Consider the following 22,050-nt stretch of genomic DNA (forward strand, 5'->3'; position numbering starts at 1 on the left):
TATTTGGAGCAGAAATACATCATGTGTTTACTCCAAAAGCAGCGTTGTAGCACAAGATGAGCTTCACAGAGTGATACCAGAGGTCCCTCTTCATAGTGCCTGGTTTGTGGCACATGAAGAATGGATGTTTTGGACAGAAAACAGCCCCCTCAAAGCACCCCTTTGTAGTCAATCAGTGAGCTCTGCCAGCTGCCAAATGCCTAAAACCTTGTGAAACAATGTGGGACAGAAGGCAAAAGTTGGGTCAAAGGGAAGAAGAGCAACTTGAGGCAAGCAGAGAGCCCTGGTGTCAGTCAGGTCCCCAACCTCCTCCAAAGACCTTCCCCTGGTTTTCCCTCCCATCTAGCCTGCTGCTGTGTGATGGACCACAGGACATTCAGCTCTTCCCCAGACCTGGGCAGCAAGACCACGAGGAAGGCTGACACAGGGCCAGTCACATCACAGAGGGGCAAGATCTGGGCAGCTACAGGGAAGAGACTATGAGTGCAAGGGGACACCTACAGACAGGAGGATGTGACCCACAGCCCAGGGACCATCTGGGTGACTACTCTGGGCCTAACAGGCTCCATTCTGCTCTGTTGAGGGGATCTGTCCCATGAATAAAATTTCACACCACTTTCTTAGTTCAGTAACTGAAGAAGGCAGTACAACTGGCATCAGTATGACTCCTTTTTCTGTGCCTCCTTATCTTATCTGATATGCTGATAATCTGTTATTCAGTCACTAGATGTTTAGCAACTTGACCAAAAGCACCTTCCCCCCACCCCCCGGATAACTATAAGAAATAAGATTTCATCATTATTTATTCTGCCTTATCTTCAGTGGCTGAGCCAGTCAGCTACAGATTACTGGAAGGCATCAGCATGCGTCCACTCAGTGACAAAGGAGAGCAGCTCACTGAGAGGAGATGAAATCACAGCTAAAAGCTCTTGTAGGTTGGTTTTTTCATGGTTAGATGGAAAATCTATTTTAAAACAAATTTTCCCAGCTGTAAATGACCATGTCGGTCCTGTGACAACACAGAAGTTGCTGTGGTCAAACCCATGTGTGCTCATTCACATGTATCAGATCACCCAGCCTCTGATCAGAACTGCCACTGAAACATACGGTGGTGTGGGTGCTGAGGGACTGAAAACACACAGCTTTTTTAAGGACAACTTGTTGCAGGCCAGGTGTGAATATGGTTGTGCAGGTTTATTCATTGTAGAAAACCAGCATGAGAACCTGGTTGTACTTGTGATCACTCCCTAGGCAACCTGAGTAAAATTTGAAGCACTCATATTAGAGCTTGATCTAGTTCTATCCATTATTTTATACCCCTGGGTTTGCTATGATTTTTTACAGAAAGCAGTATTTTGCCTGCTAAATGGTGCAGCTGAGAGATTATCAGACTACCTGATGTGTTGAAATAGCTGGCTTCAAAGCATGGGAAATAACTGTTTAACTAATGTAACATGTTTGACCACAGGTAAAAGTCTAGAGTGACTTAATACTTGTATAATATTCAAAACTTTAACAAAAGCTTTAACAATATAAACCTGATGGATTTATTTTTCAATATTCTGAAAATATATCCTGAGCTTTTCATACAGTAGGGGGAATAAGACACATATTTGGATTGGCTTTGCCGTGGAAATGAGCTCAGCCTGTCATGCTGGGCAATGAGGGTGATGCCATCCCATATAGCCCAACATTAGTCAGGAAAACCTGTCTGACTCAAGCAATCTTTCCAAAGAGGCAGATCTTTTATGTATTTTTCTTTGTCTAGTTGGTGTCCTTTGGTCACAGAAGAAAAACTTTCTAATAATCCCAAGCTTTAGTAAAATGAAACCACAAAGCTCAAGAAAGAAAAGGTGTGTTTAAGCTGGTGGCTGCAAAAAAGCTCAGCCTCCTTGGTTAGCTCAGGAGGTCAGCCTATTCTGCTTCTGCCCGTGGCTTCAAGGATTGGCAGTGCTGGGGCTGAGCCTGGCCACGTGTGAGGCCACTTGGGCTGAGAAAACATGGATATCCCTACAGTGAAGCCTGAGGATAACATCAGTTCAGGTGAAAGGAACCAGGGGGTTGCAGCCCTCAGCCTCACTGCCAAGTGGAGAGCCACTAACTGTGATGCAAAAGTTCCAGTGTCCTCTGCCTGGTGTCCCTGTCCTTTCCCAGGGTAGCACAGATGGGTACAGCAGGGGAAAGGAGAGACTTCCATTAAGCTAGAATTATGAAGTCAGGAGTATAAGTGGTTTTGCTGCCATATTTGTAGACATGATCTCCCCTGCAGAAAAAAAATCAAATTCCAATTGTTTCCTTTAACCTAATGTAAGCAAAACACACAATTTTTAGGATATGACAACTGAGATCGCCATATCACTGCAGAATCAAAAATAGACACTTGAAGACAGCCAGCACATTTTGTTTCAGCTTAGATCTGCCTATCATGTATGTCATATTGTAACCAATACAGGTTGTATTTACCACCACAGGGCATATCTCCATGGCTCCTGAAGTGCTTCAAGAGAAGGTGAGTCTCATACCACGTGCACGAAATCATGTACCAAGGTCGCGCAGAATCTCGACATTTTTGAGACTACTGGGAGACTGTGATTGCAGCACTTTATAACACAGGTTTTCCCCCAGGTCAAACACATCACTATTGGGATTACAAAAGGAACGGTGGGTTTTAGGACTCTGCTCCCTCCTGGCTGTTTTTCCACACCACTGAGTAGTGCTGATGCTGTTTGACATGCCAACAGGGCTCCCTAGGTGGGCTGTGCTCCACCAGGTCATAGTGTCTTCACAGATTCCTTCCCAAAATCTGCTCTCTGAGGGTAACTGCCATTTGCCACCATTCCTGAGCAAACCTGGCTAATGGGCAGAGGGACACAGCCCGGGTCCTTCCAGCTCTGCATCAGTTTGTTTAATGTCCTGGCACTTAGCTACGCTCAGATTCATTGTATTTCTTTCCTACAGATGCATTCACACACAGATATATTTGCACACACTGACACACATTCATCTTTGTTGTATGGTTTGGGAACACAGAAATGTTAACCACTGTTAGTATAATTAAACCAAATTAGTCTAAAAGAGATTGTGGATAAGACACGTACAGTGCACAGAGGAGATTCTGTGAGAAAATGCTTTGCTAGCTTATACCTTTGTTTTCCACTCTCTCGGGGCAAATTCAAGATAACGCTCATATTTACATTCAGTGAGCATGCTGACTTTGCATACTTCTTCTACCCCCCTCCCTATTGCTTGATTTTAAACTAGGAGATAAAACTCTGGGCAAAGACTCCATTGCACAGCTCATTTTTCTTTTCAGCAGAACTGGAAAAGAGATGAGGCATTTGCATTTCATGCACACTTAGGATCAAATTTACAGCCTGCCTTCAACTTCTGCTTTTGCAACCTCATCTGTTAAAATTTGTTTGCTTGCAGGTTTTCAGTGCTGTGGACTCACCTCAACACCTGCATCTATCATATCTACTTGAACTAGACATGCTATTACCAAAATAAACTGCAGCAGGTGCATAATTAATTACTAAAACAGTCCTTGCCTGAGCAAGGACAGTTAAACCCTCAGCCTGCTCAGTGAAGTAATATGGTTATGTCACTATACAACTGCTTCATAAGGAAACTGTTTATGCCACTTTCCTCTAGCAGCGTGAGCTGTACTGCTATAGGCACAGCTGTACCAATTTCATTGCTCCTATAGGGAGTCTTTCACTGGCTCAGCTCTCAGTGAGAACTCAAAACTTGTCACACTGTGGCATGTTTGGGCATGCCTAGAGTAAGAGCTGCTCTGTAAGTCAGCTAAGTATGGGAGTCACACAGCCACAGAGGGATAATAGACCTACTCCTGTTGTGCCTGTTAGCAGTGGAAGCTGTGAGTTTTGTGAGCTTCATATGTTGAAGTTTGGTCAAAAAGGCAGAAACACCTACATCAATTTCCAAAAATTATACTCAATGATGTGCTGAGTAAGTCCACCTTCCATTACACTACATGCACACAAACCCAAGGTTTTGCTATGATCTAAAGGATTAGTTTAAAATAATATAGTTCTAGATTGAAAATCTTCCCTACAGAAACTTTTCTTCTGCCCTAAGAAATCGTTTTTCATCACCTGTTGAGGAGTTTAAGAGTTTTAGCTCAAGCAAGAAGTCACACATGCTGGAATGAAAATCCACATAAGGGTTGAGGGTAGCAACACTTTCCCATCACAATTCCACTGCATTACTTCCTCACTCAGACAGCCTTATGTCAGTTAAATTTTAGTGATATAACAATAAAACACATCCACACTGAAAAGACTGCTAGTTTTCCTCTCTTTATTATTACAGTGGTTGGTATCCTACAGGTTTCTTTTTTTCAGATGAAAAACATCAGTTATTTATTTCTCATTTTCTCTTTAGTGCACCTGAACATCTGTAGCCAATCATGTTATACATCACCTGGAAAGAGCAAGCTGATCTGCTACACAATAGCAGGAGCTGAGTATCTGAGCAACTTGTCCTACATGATCCACATTATGCATATACAAGACCAAGAAAGAGTTGAAATCAGGTGTCTGGTGAAGGTAAAAAGCAATGAAATTTGCCAGTCCAACCTACATGGAGTCCAGGCAAGGTGATTTATCAGTGGGTCTGACATTACACAAGTATCAAAGTGGGTCCAGTGACTACGTTCTTCCTGTAGAATGGGAACATCTTTGCATATTATGGATATGTTGTGCCTAAGCTATAACTATGATCAAGCTGAAGATACAGGTTTGGGTGCCAAGTGTATGAACCATGATGCTAAAGGTTAAAGTGTTTTCTCAAGTGGTCTATTGATACAGAGATCTCATTTCTGTGCTATTACTGCACTGTGTGTTCACAAGAGCACTTGTTTGCCCGTTGGTCAGAGAGAGCAAAGTCTTGTTAAATATAGCTACTTGCTCAATAAAATGTAGTTGAAATATTATATTCACCCTACGCTTATCTTCTAAAAAGAAATGTTGGCTGACAAGAAGTCTGACCACAGGAACTGGCTGTCCTTTTGGAGGACAGTGACTGGAACTTGAAGACACCACTGGTCACTGAAGAATAATGGGTGGTGGCTTTTAATTTAAACCTCCTGTCAATGCAAATGCTTCCATGCTCATTACAATGCCAAAAAGAAAAATGAATACCTCCATCAAAAGCAAATTATATGATGCAGAAATCTCATATTCATTCTATAATCACATGCTGACCAAGGTTAGTATCATTTACTATAGAATGACTTCAGTGGGATCCAAAAATTGTTTCATTATAGAGAGAGCAAAATAGGTGCTTTCAATCAAAAATTACTAAGAAGGAACAAATGAAGATGCTAGATCAGGCCTTCTGGGAGGCAAGAAAGATGTGTTGAATGTGTTCAGTCACTTATTCTGATCTGGCCACAGCCCCAGGAACTGTCTGAAGCAAGACTGCTCCCACACTGGAGATACAATTCTCCTTAAAGGAATATATAATGCAGTGTATTATAGGTTTTTAAATGCTTCAGTTTGGCACAAAATCCTGACTGTAGGAGGCTGGGAATCTTTCCAAGAAAAGGCATAGAGAACAGTGCTGATATTGTACTTATGGCTGCAGCATAGAAAAGCAGGACTAACCTACAACTGAATCTTCACAGGGTCCCTGACGGTGAAGGTGGTTTGAGCAGACCCATGGTCTACATCCTGTGGGAACACAAGCTTCTACTCCAAGTGAACCAGGGACCAAAGAGACTGCATTTCCCTCGTGGGAAAATGCTGCTGTTAGACAAGTAACAGACCTCGGATGGCCAGTTATGTTTCATGGATTGATGGAATCTTGGGGCAGGTTTTGAGTGTCTCCAAGGTTACTTTTTCTCAACTCTGTTCAGTAAAGTTTCCACTTTCTGCAACCTTGATGGATCTCCTTTATATTCTCTCCTCCTTCCAGCTGTCCTATCACCCTATAGGAATGGATACTTATATAAAAACTGCTCATCATGAACATATCTCACTACTCTTTGTTATCCAGGACGCGAATATTAAGGTTTCATTTACCTCCAACACATTGATTGGCCTAACTTAGCTGCATAAAAATAAATATACAAAATAAAACATATTTGCTATTTTTTTCCTATTTATAAATAGTTATCTGGCACATAGATTCAGTGAAACCTGGTTTCTATAGCTTCTCTGGTGTGGATTATCTGATGTCTAGCAAAGACGAGATCACCTCCCCTCACAGTGCAGGGATGTAAAAGTGTCTGTCATATATCAGGTCATTCACCTTCAAGAGTTTGATATGCTTCACACGATTATCATTTTATCATGGTGGTTGCAAAAAGAGCATACTTCCAAAATATATAAAATGGAATTGAGAGGTGAGAAAGAGAAAATGAGACAGAGAAAATATAACCTAAATGTTCTCAAAAAATCCAAGCTGAAAATTCACTGACTCCAAGTTGTAAAGTTGGATGGCACTTTTTTGAGAAAAATCAGGAACTGTGAAGAGCAACCAAATCCTGTGGTGGTCTAAAGGAAACTTCTCAAAAGAGCTATAAACTTAGCACTGGCTTTCCATCAAGACTGAAAGAGGTTCATGCATTTGTTCTGTTTCCCAAATAATGTTTCTAATATAAATTGTATTCTCACTAGCAGCATTATGTGTATCCTTACGAAGTTCCATTTCAAAGATGTGTAAGGTTGCTAAGTGGTATTAGCACCTAAATCAAGGAAATGTCTAATTAATAATTCACATCTGGCACTGTCCATATATTAAATGCAATATTATTATGAAATATGTAGAAAGCCATTTTTGAGTCCCTACACAGCTCACAGACAGGGGTTGCTGTGCACTTGACTATTCTACTGTGTAAATAATTGTCCTTATGGGAAAGAACCAATGGAAATATTAGTTACAAATTTTCAACTTACAGTGGCGGTTTAGTATAGTACGTCTTTTTCTTGAAAATTAATATTATATATACAGTCAGGTGACAGACACAAGTATGCAATGTCTCTGGCCTTATACTTGAGCCTGGTCATTATAGATGCCATTTGTTTGTAGTAGCATGTAATTTATTAACCTTTGAAATCAAATTCACAAAAACTGTGTTGTTGCCATATGACAGCTTCCTATATTATTTGAAGAAAACAAGAAAGTCTTCTTAAAGATTTGTTTATCCAACCTTGCTTCTCCACTTTAGTTGTACTGTTTTCAGGTAAACACAGATACTGTCTAAAAACTTCAAGAGGAGCCTGGTCACAAGAACAGCATGCAGAAAGGGGTAGAAGTACAGACACTGACATATCTCAATGGAAGAATAGGCAGCGTAAAGTGCTGAGGCAGTTTAAACAAAGACATCAAGTCCTATATGAAAACTAATGCCTGCTTAAGTACTTTGTGAAAGCACAGCCGAGTAGATAACACACTTCCTTGAGGAAGAAGAGTTGCTTTTGGATACCCACCACATGCAGTCTCACACAGGAAGCACACGCTCAGTACGAGGCCTGTAGCAGGTTACTGTGTTGATCTCTGTTCAAATGGCAAAACCCCAAAGAAACACAAGTACCCAGCCCCACAATGCAGAGTTCTTGGCCAGCCACTCTGAGCAATGTGGGCAGCACTATCTTACACTCATTTGGTAAGCAGTAACCCTCAGCACATTTCACCTTTTGCTTGTCTGTTACAGAGGCCAAAGTGCAGAGATTTCTTCATTACATCAGGTCATTGCTTCATGCCAGACAGCCAAAGACAGCAAGCCCCAGGAACTCAGCTTGATTATCACAGCAGTAAGGAGATGCATGAGCAGTACATATAAACGTGGAACTTTGTTAAGAAATAGTGGGAAAATAGATCATATTACAAGTTCGGGTCACCAGAAGTCACTGACTGTAGAATTTTTTGCCATTCTGAAAGTCTAATAAAAAGATTTTTTACCCCTTAGATATACCAACCTCTTAGACATACCAACCTCTTAGGCACTTTGTAATTCCTGCCTTTCAAGTTGAATTTTTTCCAGAAATTCAAAATAGAAATGCACTTGCATTTTACATCTATTAGAGAAAGTTTGAGAAGACTTCCTAGGAGAACTGAAATATCTTCCAGTCCAATTTTTTTAAGTTCAAGTCTCCTGCCTGCTTGTCTCATGACACAAACTTAATAAGGCACAGAGAAGGGCAGCTGTCCAAACATGCAAAATTATCCTTATTCCCATCTGAGAACTAAAGGTTCTGATGACACCTGCTGGCTCCATGGGGACTCGGCAAACACCAGCCAGTCCCTGCTGCAGCTCTTCAATTCTTTTGTGTAAAAATGCAGGGTAAATTATTGCAAACCAAAATTTTCCATTGCTGCAAGTCAGAGAATCACAGCAAAACAAGTCTGAGAACTTTAAAAGGTCATTTACTCCATCCCCTGGAATGAAGCAGGGTTCATGCTACTTCCATCACATCTCAAGGATGATTGTTTTACCTCTTACTGAAAATTGATAGTACTTCTTCGGGCACACTGTTACCCTGCTTCATCATTTTTGCATATGCTATGAAAGATTCCTTATAAGATGTCTTATTAACAGACAATTATAGTTTTATTGTGTGTTCAAGTGCAGTTAGACAGTGCTTGACTATGAAGTTACATTAAAAAAGGAGATACTTCAGCCCTATTTTATGAAATACTACAGCTTTACTGCTTTGTCCATCTTGTATATTAATGCAGCCATTCCACCTCAGGTGAGATAAAGGAGTATGTACCTTCCAAAGATGCTTTTACTAGAGGAATCCTGTCACAAGAGCAGTGGCATAGGTCTAGTTCTCTACAGAAGGGGCAAGGTTATAAATAGATTAGGTCTGGAGCCACAGAGCGTTTGCATCCTGATGATTTCTATTACATTGTGCATTCTTGCAGTGGGAGAAGCAGCAGTCACCTTGATGAATCAGCTTGTTGACAAACTGAGTATGTTCAGGAGACTGTATAAAAAGCTGTTTTATAACTGTTAGAGCTTGTTAGTTTATGTGTTAAGAGTAATTTCACAGTGAGACTTCAGAAGAAATACAGAACCCTGAAAATCATCCCTGTATTTCTCCTAAACTACTCCTGGTACACTGGTATTTTGTTTAGTCTAAGAAACATGGAAAAGGTTAGATCACATTCAACCTAAATATTTTCCTAAATTGACATTTTTTACCTTTATTCTTCTCATCGAACTCCAGCCTGGAGAGAACTTCTGACTGATTTCAACTAGCTCCATAAAGACAGGTGTAAATACCCTGTGTCTGCCTTGAGAAGCAAAAAGTGTAGCCACTAGCTGGGGACAGAAATTTGCAGGGCCTTATGTGAAATGTATCTGTTTGGTGACTACCTTGTCTGAGCAAGGCAAGCAACTCAGTTCCAAAAAGTCTCTTACTGGGAGCATGGTACAGATACAATTAATTAAACCACCTGTCTCCTTCCTGAAACCTGCTCTCAGTAGTGCAATCATGCCCATCATATCTCAGAGCCCACTTTGAATCTCAGCTGCGGTCGAGTTACAAACTGCTAAAATGGATCATGGCATGTGGAACAGAGGCATTACATAACCAAGCACTATTGCTGTACCAAGGAGATTGTAATTGGGAGGAATCATAGTTAGCACAGGGGAACCTAAGCACAACCCCCCCCAAATATTAGGATGACTGGTTGCTTCATGGCCAGGGACGGTTTCCTAAAAAGGACTGAGAAAAGTAAGCCAAATGAAAAGCAGCCACTGAAGCAGAGGTGTTGCCAGCCCCACAAGAACTGCAAAAGGTTGAAAGGGTCTTATAACAGAAACCCTCTGAATATTTGGAACAAGTAGCTGAATCTGCCTCTGTAGTATCTACCTCAGGTACTCAAGAGTTATGGGGCTTTGTCAGATTAGTGAGGACCTGGACTACCTAATCACTGCCAAGTTTTTCAGAGTTGCATATGCATCCACAAACACTTGTCTATTAGAAAACAGTCAGTCTTTAGCTCAACTGCTGACCTATCAGTTGCCTATGGCCCAGCCTCAACGCTGTGTCCACACAAGCTCCCAGCAGAGACACAACTGGGCAGCAGTACACGTGTATTGGCCTTGCTTGGTCAGGTCTCAGGGATGATTTTGCCCTAAACTCTGTAGAAGTGCAATTTTTCCAGAGGGACACATTTCAGTCCTCTTCCAGAAACTCATTCTCTGAATATGCATAACTTGGCAGAGTGCTACCCATATGTTGTGTGGCGTTTTACTGCTCAGAAAGCTGTGTTGAATCCAAAGGGCGGCTAACAATAAAAATAGTAGTTGGTGGGAGGAATACGTTACTCTCGATAGTGTATGGAGGATACTCTCAACAAGGTGTTACCCAGCATGAAAAACTAGCAAAGTCTTTGTGAGTAACTAGAGAGGAAGACAATTCCCTCATATCTCTGTATACAGCCAGTATGTCTCATAGCAACCTCCTTTTTCTTCTGGGTAAAACAGCACTGATATGGGGTTTGTGGCCCTGAAAAGATTTAAATGACAGATTCAAAGACTTTAAGATATCTTCAAACTTCTCCTTTCAGTACCATCTATAAACAAGACTTAATCTTTTGAATATTAAACATCAACACTGTGCATCTTAGAGAAGACACAGAGATTCAGAGGCACATCACAGCAATTCAACGATATCAGATACAAATTTATTTCCATGCAATGAGAAGACATTCAGATTTCAAATCCAACTGAATTAAACACAAATATATATATATAGACTAGGAAGTAGGGGAAAAAAATGTCCAGTCACCTGGACAGAGAACCAAAGTTCTGAAGTCACTGGGGCATTCACAGTGAAGCTTTTTATGTTTAGGGAATAGATGTTAGAGCAGGGCCTTCAACCAGTAACTCCATCTTATGTTCCCATATTCTTTAATACAGTGTGTACACTGAGGGTCTATTATGACTGGAATTGTTTCTGAAAGGAAGAATATTTTAAACTAATTGAAACTGAGGAAGAACATAGGTAGCTGGAGTCCGTGACCCCTCTGTTGAACTTTTTGAGCATAAACCCCACAACTGCCTTCCAATAATGTGACCTTTCAATGAGGGTATAAACCTGGTTAGACAATGGAGGGCCTGCATTCATATCTTAAGCCCTTCCTAATCAAATCATGCACTTTGAAAGCAAACACTGTTGTTCCTTTTATAGAAGCAATACTCATCAGCAACAAACAAAAGCCTTTTTCTGTTGAGTCCTGGATGCCCAAGTCCTCTATAGGCTTTCTAAAATGTCCAATACTTCCACTTAGACTGCATGTAAATTCATTCTTTTTGTTCTGTTGAAAACTAGTGACTAGTCCCCTTATCTCACATTTTAAGGCCAAATTCTTTTTCTTTTATAATCCAAATCAGAACAAAGTGTTCTGTTTCATTCGGGAGTATTTTGAAAAGTAATTTAGGAACATGAGGGAACATAAGAAGTTCCATGTTTATATTTGATTTGGAATCAGGCCAATGATCAAAATAGTGAAGTGTTTAGACCATGCCCGTGCTACAGAAATTGCTGAATAAACTGTCTTAAGAATGTACCTCATCCAAATAATAATGCTGAAGAGCAAAAATCAGACTGTCAAATCAGCCCAAGCAACCAAAAACTCAAAAAGTTTATCCATACCTCCCATAGCTCTGTATAGCTTTTGTGGGAATATCAGCTTCTTTCACTTTGTATTTTAAAGGAGAAACATCCCTCAGTGCTTATCAGTTGGTTAAAGGTGGCATACTGATATGTCACCAACTAGCTGGCATGCTCTTGAAAGAGGGGGTGGAGCCCTGGCCTCCGCTCTAAAAGAAAATTGCAGGACGAGGTTGCTAATAACATCCCTACAAATCTTCTGTACCTTCTTTCTCCCTCCCATGTGCTTCCCTTGTCTCTGTGAATAGTGACATATTCTTTTATGTAAGGGGGTATTTTAAGCAGGATTGGATACTGCTTCCACCACTGAGTAGCTCAGAACCTTCCTATAAAATAATTCTCATGGACAACTGGATGTGTGGGGGCACATCCTGATAGGGTGCTGAAGGGCTAAACGCAAAGAGTTTATTGTTTTCTTGTTTCACATGAAGATAGACTATATTTACTGGAATATAACCCTCCTTCATTATGCCATTTATGGGAAACACAAAATTCAGTGTTTATAAAGAAGTTAATTTATAACAGACAAAACGAGATTACCACTCTTTGGAAGGGCAAATATTTGTTCAAAAACTTCTAAATGGGACAGACGTCTTCTCATTTTTAAACAAAGCTGATTGAGAAAAGTAAAAGAACATCTACCTAATAGGTAAGACAAGATTTATATGAAGCATTTAGAATGTTAAGGGATAGGATTATTACATGTTTCAAATATATATGTAGGTAATTCTATATATTTATCAGTGATTCTCTTGATGTGCAGTCTTAAATTGTCTTAATCAGCTTCTAATATATTTTTCTCTTGCTCTAATGCCTTCAGAAGAAAAAGGCATTTGAACAAGTAACTTCTTCCTTTGATACTTATACCACTAGAAGCAAGTAATTCTTTAAATGGAAATAATGTTCACTTTGCTCTAACACTTGTACATTTATCAATGAACTGTCTATGCATGAAGTGGGTTATCTAGAATTAGCAATAAGCTTCACTTGGGTCTAAAAATATGAGTCTATAATGTACAAAAAATCCACTTTTTTGTTCCCAGAACTTTTTTTCTAAGTTCTAGACAACATGCTTTATTTCTAACTGTTAGTAAAGGTGAATGATATACCTTCTGTAATGTTAACTTTAAATTTTTGTGATCTCAGATTTGCAGTGAATACTTAATGTAGCTGTAAGGGTTTTATTCCTGTGACGGTCATTGCACCCAAATATTCGTATTTGTGTACGCAGGAATCTTAGTTGTGTTGGGAAGGCAGAGCCCTCTGGAAGGCAGCTCATCATTTTCCCCATTCAATCCCTGTACATCTCCTGGGGGGAGCTGGGGGCGCACTTGAGCCAAGTGCTGTCCCAAACCTCTCAGAGAGAGACACAACAGTGGCATCTGCCAAACGCAACACTGCCAGCTGTTGCACAGGAATTGCACTATGCCTAGAAAAGATGTGGAAGTGCTGGCACTCTGCAATGCCTAGTGAGCAGTTAGGCCTGATGCTCTTTTACAGGGAGGTACTTCTGCAGAAATTGCTTTCTCTGTAACTGAATATGATCAAAAGCAAAATTTTCCAATCCCTGCCTCTTTGCTAGAGCTGACTCTGCAGTGTCCAAGGATGCTTCTTTGAAGTAGGGATGACTCCCAGAGGAAAGAACCTCCTTCTTTGCTGCCAGGGCAGGTGCAGCACTGCGGCAGGAACAGGGCCTCTGTGCCTGTTACTTCTCACAGAAGTAGGTCACTACATAAGTAGCAGAAGTGCCCGTCAGGTACTGTAATAGCTCTTAACTTCACTGCTTGCAGTCCATCAGGGGACGGTGAGCATCCCAACCCTCCAGAAGTCGCACGTACCATATGAGCAGCAAGGCAGGAGCCAAAGTCAAGTCACTCCCTTCCCTACTCCAGTCTGCAAACTGCAGACACTGGAAATCTCATTGAAAATAAATCAAGGGTTAATGAGAAAGAAAAATAAAGAAAAAATATTCACTGAACATTCTTTTACTCTGTTCTCTGCCTGCCATGCACTCAAGAGGAGGCATAACATTCAGGATTCACTGCCTCCCGATTAAGTCATGACAGCCCATCTGTGTTGCACCAAGTACAGAACGTGACCTATTATCTCGAAAGAAAATAGCACACCACCTGACTGCCAAAAGCACCCTGTGACTTGGCACTCAAATGTCTCAGTACTCACATCGACATACCTTTTCAGGACTAACTCCCACAGCCTGAATCAGCCAACTGTGAAATTCAGCTGAACTCTGAATAAATCGAATAAAAGCTGCTTTCCCATATGCCGAATCACAAATTATACAATGACCGTAATTTGCTGTTACAGATCCTTCACTTAAGAGGAGTAGTTAACAGTTGCCATGTGATTCTAGACTATTGAATCACTTACTACTTTAATGATGGGCCATGTAATCCATTTTTATATCTCATTTACCCCTCTGCATGACACCGCTACACAAAAGGAATCTGGTCAGGAATCTGTGATCTTGAACATCTTGTTATATTTACAATGGGAAAATGCATCTCCAAAGATTGTGGCCATTCAAAAATTTTCCACAAGGTGCAATTCAACACTGCTGTATGGGAGAGAAATCATATATTGTTTTAATGGAAAGATGGATGATAATCATATTTGTATTTTATGCTTTCAAGTACAAATTTACACAATCAATGTTTGATGGTAAAGTTTGCCTGAGGTCTCCTCGAAGATGTGTCCCATTTTCTCCAAATGGTTTTTCTGGCCAAAAGAGAGACCTTGTATTAACTTTTCTCAGAAATCAAAACTGGTGTAAAATACTGCATTTTTAAGCACAGAACAACTGTTTCATCACTGTGCTATTTGACATTGAAACATGCTATTTTCAGGGAGGAGGCAGCACTGGCAAACCTGCTTCAGCATTTGCTGGACAGGGAAGTAGAAAGGAGCAAGGAATCCTATGGCACGTGATTGGGAGAATGATTTGAATGGAGTAATAAACAATTTATAGCAGAAGGATGAAAAGTGAAATAAAATTATGAAAGCCAAGCATGTTGTTTCCACCACATGCTGCCTAGAATTCTTCTGCCTACAGATTACATCAATTTTACAGGGTGAAGGAGGCAACACAGGTCCAGCAAGTCCATTTGCCATTTTGAGCTGCATTTTGTGCTTGAAATCTGGATTTGTAAAGGAAATAAAAATGAGCAATGGAAAATCAGTGAACTACTTCTGACATGAACCACCCATACCAGAAGATCTAGATTAATTTAATGGTATTAGAAACTTCTCTCTTTCACTGACATAAATTTGACTTTTCATGTAAGAACCAGATCTTAGGCTTAGAGTATATACTCTGAAGATGTTGAAAGACCTCTTCACTATTATCTATGACCTTTTGCATTGTGAACAGAAGAACAAAATAAAAAGACATTCTGTTGTCTTTCTTTTTTTCTAGAGAAAAACCAGAAAGGGGCTCATTACTGGATGTCAACATGAAAACAGGAATTTTATTACTTCTCTTAAGTGAAATATGTGTTGAATTCATCAAGGCTGGCATCAAACCTAACATTTCAAAGGAGGAAAAAGAGGATAAATTCTTGGAAAAAAATAAAAATGTCAGTATTTCTGAAGAGTGGTATCATCACAAAAATATCTCTAAGCCTTTTGAAGACCAAGGTCCTGAAGACTTCACTCTTTACAACTTCACTGAAAAGACTGCAAATTTCGGATTTAACCTTTACAGGAAAATTGCAATGACACATGATAACAATGTAATCATCTCTCCCATTTCGGTATCAGCTCTCATGACTGTTTATATGCTGGCAGCCAAAGGGGAAACATACAGACAAATAGCAAAAGGTCTAAACCTCCATGCTTTGAAGGACAGCATGGATCACCAACATTTACCAGCTTTGTTTAAACAACTGATAGATAACATCACAATGAATGAAGAACTTCTCCTAGTGCAAGGTACTTTTTCTTTTATACAAAAGGATTTCAGACTCAAGGAGTCTTTCCTGAATTTATCTAAGCAGTACTTTGATATGGAATTTCTGAGAGTGGACTTTGAAAACTTTACCCAGGCAAAACTTCTCATAAATCAAAACATTTACAAAAGGACAAAAGGAAAAATCCCAGATCTTTTTGAAGAGCTGGACCGCCATAGTAAACTGCTACTTGTGGACTACATTGTCTTTAAAGGTAATCGCTGGTTTTATATTGCAAAATTATTTTTATTAGAAGAATCAAGACATTTTTTGCTGCATTAGGGGGAGCTTAAAGGAATTTAGATGTCCTATTTCTCCATGTCTCTATCTAGATTTACTTACTTCTATTAGGCTTATTTAACAGGAAATGATTTTTCATGATAGCGAACCACAACAACACTTTCTTCCATACAATAGAGTCCCAAAGAGAAAAAAAAAGCCCGGCATCAAACTTATCTCAATCTATCCCCACATGATCTCTCTGACTAGAAAGCATGTTTAATTTTCATTCACTCATTAAAATGAAAAAGCCTTCATCACAATAGTCTTGAATGCTGGATACTGGACATAAAATCATGGACTGATTTTACGTAGTGCATGAAACAATTGAAATAAAAATAATTTTTCTATTTCCATCAAGAATCATTTTCCCCAGAGGAACCAAACTACCCCATTATATTACTTTACAGGAGGATGGAAAGGAATAGCTGTGATGAGCACAACCATTCTGTGGAGAGATCAGTGCTTTACTGAATCCCCATTCAAAGGATTGTATAATTAAATTAAATAAAGGATATTGAACAGCTAGTGAATTTCAGAGAAGGTTACATGTCAATAAAGGTTGGAAGCTCACCAGACAATTAATAAACAAAGTATCTATTCCGAACCAGAGTGGCAACTACCTAATCTTAGAAAAATATTTCCCTGCTTTCCATGTAAATGAAGGAGTTTATTTTGTGGATAGTTTCCTTTTTGTTTTTGATGTAAAAAAATTAAATAAGCATACAATTAAATATGCTGAAATTGTCACCCAGTTATCTCAGACATAATTGACAGCCACTTAAACTAGATAAAAAAAAATCCTATACTTTTTTTTAAGCTTTTCTGAACATTTTCTGAAAAAAATCTAAATGCAGATAATTATTTAATTTCTTTCTTTCCTCAGGCAAGTGGGTATATCCGTTTAATTCCAAATTCACAGAAATGGAGACTTTCCACATAAACAAATACAGAAGTGTACAGGTACCTATGATGTTCAAGTCAGATAAAATTAATTCAACTTTTGATGAGAACTTAAGATGCACTGTGATAAAGATACCTTACAAAGGAAATGCCCACATGCTGATTGTTATACCAGAAAAAGAGGGAGACTACATTTCACTTGAAGACCATTTGTCTACAGAGCTTGTGGAATCCTGGCTTGGAAGCATGAAGACCAGGTATTGCTTTGACATCCATGGGCCCTAATGTCTCTGATGTCTATTGCAGCAAAGCAACAAAGCACGAAAAAAAGATCAGCTGGTCTTCCTAAGCCTTTTCACATGCTAGCATCTCAGTGGCATTAGGTATGTACAGAGTAGAGGTCCTTTAATGGCCTGTCTACAGCCCAAGTGGCATGTGGAAGTTTCTGCTCTGGAGGGAATGAATATTTGACTCATCTGTTAGAAGTGTCTGTATCTCTGAGGGCATAGTCAATTTAGTCTTTTCATATTCTTCCTTGGGTCTTCTCACTTCTTAAATATAGCACTGCCTTGCAAAGTCCACAATAAATCTAGATATACAGTACATCTATTAAACACTTCTTACCAGGGAAAACCCAGAGTAACTGAATATGAAAATGTAAACCAAATTATTCCTGTGAAATGTAATTCCTGAAATAACAATTTTCACTGATCAATAAATTAGTGTATCACCCTGGCACCAGGGCACTAGGAATGCTGGTGGATGTATTTTATGCAGAGAAGTAAATGATTTCTAGGGTCACTGGCAGTCAACAAATTAGAGATGATTTTCTGCCAACCTAAATGCCAGCAGAGACTCCAGTTTTTGTCCTTTCTTTCTCTCTACGGAGCTTTATTCCTGAGTATTGTGCATTTCAGCAGTCAAGTGATTTATTGCACAGTCCAAGTTTGCATTGATGGTTGTTTTTTTTAACAGAAAAGTGGATATTTCATTTCCAAAGTTCAAACTACAGCAAAAATACAAAATGAAGAAACTGCTTCATGCTCTTGGAATTAAAAATCTCTTTACACGTACAGCAGATCTTAGTCATCTCACAGATCAAGAATATGCAGCAGTTTCACAGGTAAGTCTTCTAAAATTCTTTGCTCTTTGGATTGTAATAGTAAATAAATGGCCCAGCCACGAGACTGTCATATACATTTATAGGGACACTAATACCAAAGTACCTCATCTGCCAGGTATATGCAATCTACACACTGGATGGATCTCACTTCAAGTATGAGGTGTGTAGAAGTAAGGAGCAGTTACAACTCATATGTGCTCAACACCTCCCAAAGCTAGTCCATCACCGGAGAAAAGCTCTGTGTTAAGAGGAGTACAGTTGGCAGGGAAAGAGCAGAATTGTACAAAAACTGTGAACAAGAAAGACATTGTAAGTGACAGTCAAATGGCAAAAGCCAGAGCAAGGAAGGAAACCCAGAAGGAATTCCTCATACACAGTCCAGAAACAGGCATACTTCTCAAAAAGAACTTTAGAAAGTTCAAGTAATAAAATCTCAAAAAGGTAACAGTGAGAAAGAGAAGTCAAAGCAGTCCTTCCTATTCTTCTGCATACCATGAAAGAGAAGAAACAAAATCTCACAGCAAAGCACTGGCACAACACAGCTGTGCTCCAACCCAAACGGATGTTCCACTTTCATATGCTGGAACTTTTAAAGATCCTTTAAACAGGCAATGGCAAGGGCAGTGAAGGGCCAAAAAGACAGTAACATAGTCAAATGGAAAAAGAGGAGGAGGAGATAATTTTTATCACTATTTAAGGAAGAACAAAGACAAATTTCAATAGACTGATAGAAAATAGAGGCATAATGAGAATCAGAAGAAAATGGAAGACAAAGGACTTTCCAATCACACCAATATCAGGAAGGAACATGTCTATGTGACCACAAATGTCTTACGAAAAAGAAAAAGCTGGTCTATAGAAAAAACAGTTTCCTATTGATAGAAAATTAAAAGGCATGGTCAAAGAAAGGAGATAAAACACATACCACGCAGAGAAACTTGTGCCCTCAAGAATGAAGTGTGTGGAACAAGGTGAAATGCAATTAATGCTAAACCCACATTCATACATTAAAGTAATGAAATTTCTGAAATGATGAAATTATAAACATTTGAGGAAAACAAGATCCAAATTATATTAATCTGACACAGGATTTAAAGACATAGCTTTATAAACTTATGTAAGAAAACTGTAGCATGCAACTGATTGTGTTTGTACAGGGTTGTATAGTGCTGATAATCTAGGACTGTAACTTCAGAAGAGACAGAATCACAGAATGGCTGAGGTTGGAAGCAACCTCTGGAGATCACCTGGTCCAATTCCTCTGCTCAAGCAGGGTCCCTTAGAGCAAGTTGCTGAGGACCATGTCCAGACAGCTTTTGAGTATCTCCAAGGGGAAAGAATCCACAATATCTCTGGGCAACCTGTGCCAGTGCTTAGTCACCCTCACATGAAAAAGTGTTTCCTGACGTTCAGAGGGAACCTCCTGTGTTTCAGTTGGTGCCCACTGCCCTGGTCCTGTCCCTGGGCACCACTGAAGAGCCTGGCTCCATCTTCTTTGCACCCTCCCTTCGAGTATTTGTACTCTATGAGAAAAAATCCTCCAGCTCTTACCAGTCTCCCTATACCAAATCCTTATAGATTGTGATTTGCCAGTTAATTAGGTGGTATAATAAACACCTCTATGCAAGTTTCAAAAACTTTAATGTCTGACCTACAGGTTTTCTAAATTGCACTGGCTTAACAAAACAACCTTTTTGGGAAAATGTAACATCCTAAGAATAAATACTTAATGGATAAAATTGCAGTGATTTTCAGTTTGTTGTAAACTATTTCACTGTTGGGAAATACAATGGCAATCCACAGCACTTTTCTACCCTTTCTCCTGATCATATAACTTTCATGCTGATTCTCAGCAGTTAACTCTATTGTGTTATGAAAAATATCACACTTTAATGGTGGCTGCTAACTGATACTAGAAGCAATATGCGCATCAGCTACAAAGTGCCAGAGGAGCATCCTGTCCCTGTGAATCATGAAAGCCAAATTCATTATTTAAGAATATTTAGCAGAGAGATCAACACTGGTGAAGTTCTTTAACTGTCTCACATAAGTAATTCCTAGAATTAGGAGTTTGGGTGTTGGAAATCCACTAGCTGACCAGCCAGTTCACCAAAACAGACTCAAACTCAGAGGAAACACTCAGAGCTATATACAGGCTGAAAGAACAAAATGGAAAAGAATCAGATTTTGCCAGCCTGCAATTTCAGTGGGAAGGGACGGTGCTCAAACCAACCCAGGACTGTACCTCATTGCTGTACATATTTCATCTGTGCTACCAAATGAACAAGCTAGAAATGTACAGGGAAAAAAAGCCAAGATTGGTGCATTTCCCTAAGCTCTCATAAAATCAGCTGTGACTGACATATCCAGCCAGTCAGTTTATGACTGACAAAAGCACGTTTCCTAATTTTGAGAAACTCTCCCTTGCACACTTAGGTGTCAAAGAGGAGCACTATACAAATATAATAGTTGCTTCAGGTACCAGCTGCGAAAACAAATCCCCCATCTCTAAATGAGCTCTATGCTTGGAAATGTGCAAAAGTGGAATGAGTCCTGAACTCACATCCACACTGTGACTATTGTGGGTTTGGTGGCTGCACTAACATCTCTTCTGCTGCTGAAGTAGACAGCATATGACTCTACCAGTCTAGCAGAGTTCAACTGCACTGACCTACTCACTTTAATCCTCAATAGAAGCCTAGTTCAACTGAATGCCTCACTTGGAAAAATATTCTTCATGTTAATATTTATTTCTGTCACATATTTGATTTCTACCTTGCACTTCAGGTTGTCCAAAAGGCAGTAATTGAAGTTGATGAAGAAGGAACTGAGGCTGCAGCAGCCAGTGGGTCAGAAATAATTGCATTCACAGCACCTCCTGTCATCAAAGTGGACCGACCATTCCTTTTCATGATTTTTGAAGAAACTTTTAAAACATTACTGTTCATTGGCAGGGTGGTCGATCCAACAGAAATGTGAATAAAGGTAACAGAGTCTATTCTTTGGTATGTAAGAGGTGTTATTTTTATTTTATTAATTTATATTGGAATAAAAAGACATTGAAATATAAAATATGAAATATGAAATGTGAAAACCTGTTTTGTCCCTCCAGCTAGCACCAGGTCACCCTAGCAATTATTAATGCCAAGTACCAAGCTAAATTCACTAAGGCTCAAAGTGGCAGAAATGTGACTTTTAAAATCCACCTTGGAAATTAAAAAAAAACAAAACAACAAAAAACAACTACAGAACTGAACTGCCAAAAATCAGTATTTTAGCGTTAAGACTGAATTAAAAAAATATGCCAAAAATAATCAAGCTCACTCCCAAACACTGCACATTTCTCAATGTTATCTTATGTTGCAAAGAGACTTAACAGCCCAGTGACTCTTTTGCCACTTACAAAAACAGAAGAGTATCAAGACCTAAAAGAGAATTTACGGCCTCTCTCTAGAGATCCTTATTACTGTAGAAATTGCACTGAATCTATCATGAAATCTGTGAGTGAGTCTACATTGTCTGTGTGACCTCTTTCAAAGTGTTTATGCAGAGTATCAAATCATCTTATTTTCTCAGAGTACACAATGTGCCTGCTTTCAAAATATTCCTTGAATTAAAATATTTCTGAAAAATAACTTAGGTATTCTGAATCTGGAAAATCTGGTCTTTCCTACTTCAAAACACCAAGCTGGGCCTCTCCTAAACCCAGAATTTCTATCTGTAACATCATCTAGACACCAGGATGAACTATGACTGAACTAAGACAGACTTGGGTAGGAAAAACATACCATAAAAGTGGAGTAAATCTACACAGAGTTGATCCTAGAGTCCAAAAGATGTTTCCATAATTTTCAGAAAAATATTTCTAAGATCAAAACACAATTCTCTTTATTCAAATAGAGCAAGTGGAGCAGTGATTTCAACAGAACTGCAAGATCTTAGCAGTTAGTAAATTTTAATTAGGAGAGTCCTATAAATAAACTATGAAAAAATGCAAAAAGCTACTTCGAGCTTTACATAACTACCAGATCTAAGCTTTGTTCTGCTTGCTCATACAACCTTCACAAAATAGTTGCTAACAGGAACAAGGGGTTTCAAAGGTGTCGACCAGTAAACACACACAGACAGA

General features: G+C 39.4%; 1 protein-coding gene across 1 annotated transcript; it reads left to right on the forward strand.

Moving 5' to 3' along the window:
• The first annotated feature begins 12,211 nt into the window (after positions 1-12,211).
• Positions 12,212-21,007, forward strand: SERPINA10 (serpin family A member 10). Its single transcript, XM_071557613.1, has 5 exons — positions 12,212-12,300; positions 15,085-15,830; positions 16,782-17,055; positions 17,774-17,921; positions 20,709-21,007. Exons 2-5 carry the CDS (start codon positions 15,122-15,124, stop codon positions 20,898-20,900), a joined length of 1,323 nt encoding a protein of 440 aa, XP_071413714.1. The 5' UTR covers positions 12,212-12,300; positions 15,085-15,121; the 3' UTR covers positions 20,901-21,007.
• The last annotated feature ends 1,043 nt before the right edge of the window (positions 21,008-22,050 follow it).

Source organism: Pithys albifrons, chromosome 6 (genome assembly GCF_047495875.1).
Source record: "Pithys albifrons albifrons isolate INPA30051 chromosome 6, PitAlb_v1, whole genome shotgun sequence".
In the NCBI taxonomy this organism is placed as follows: domain Eukaryota; kingdom Metazoa; phylum Chordata; class Aves; order Passeriformes; family Thamnophilidae; genus Pithys; species Pithys albifrons.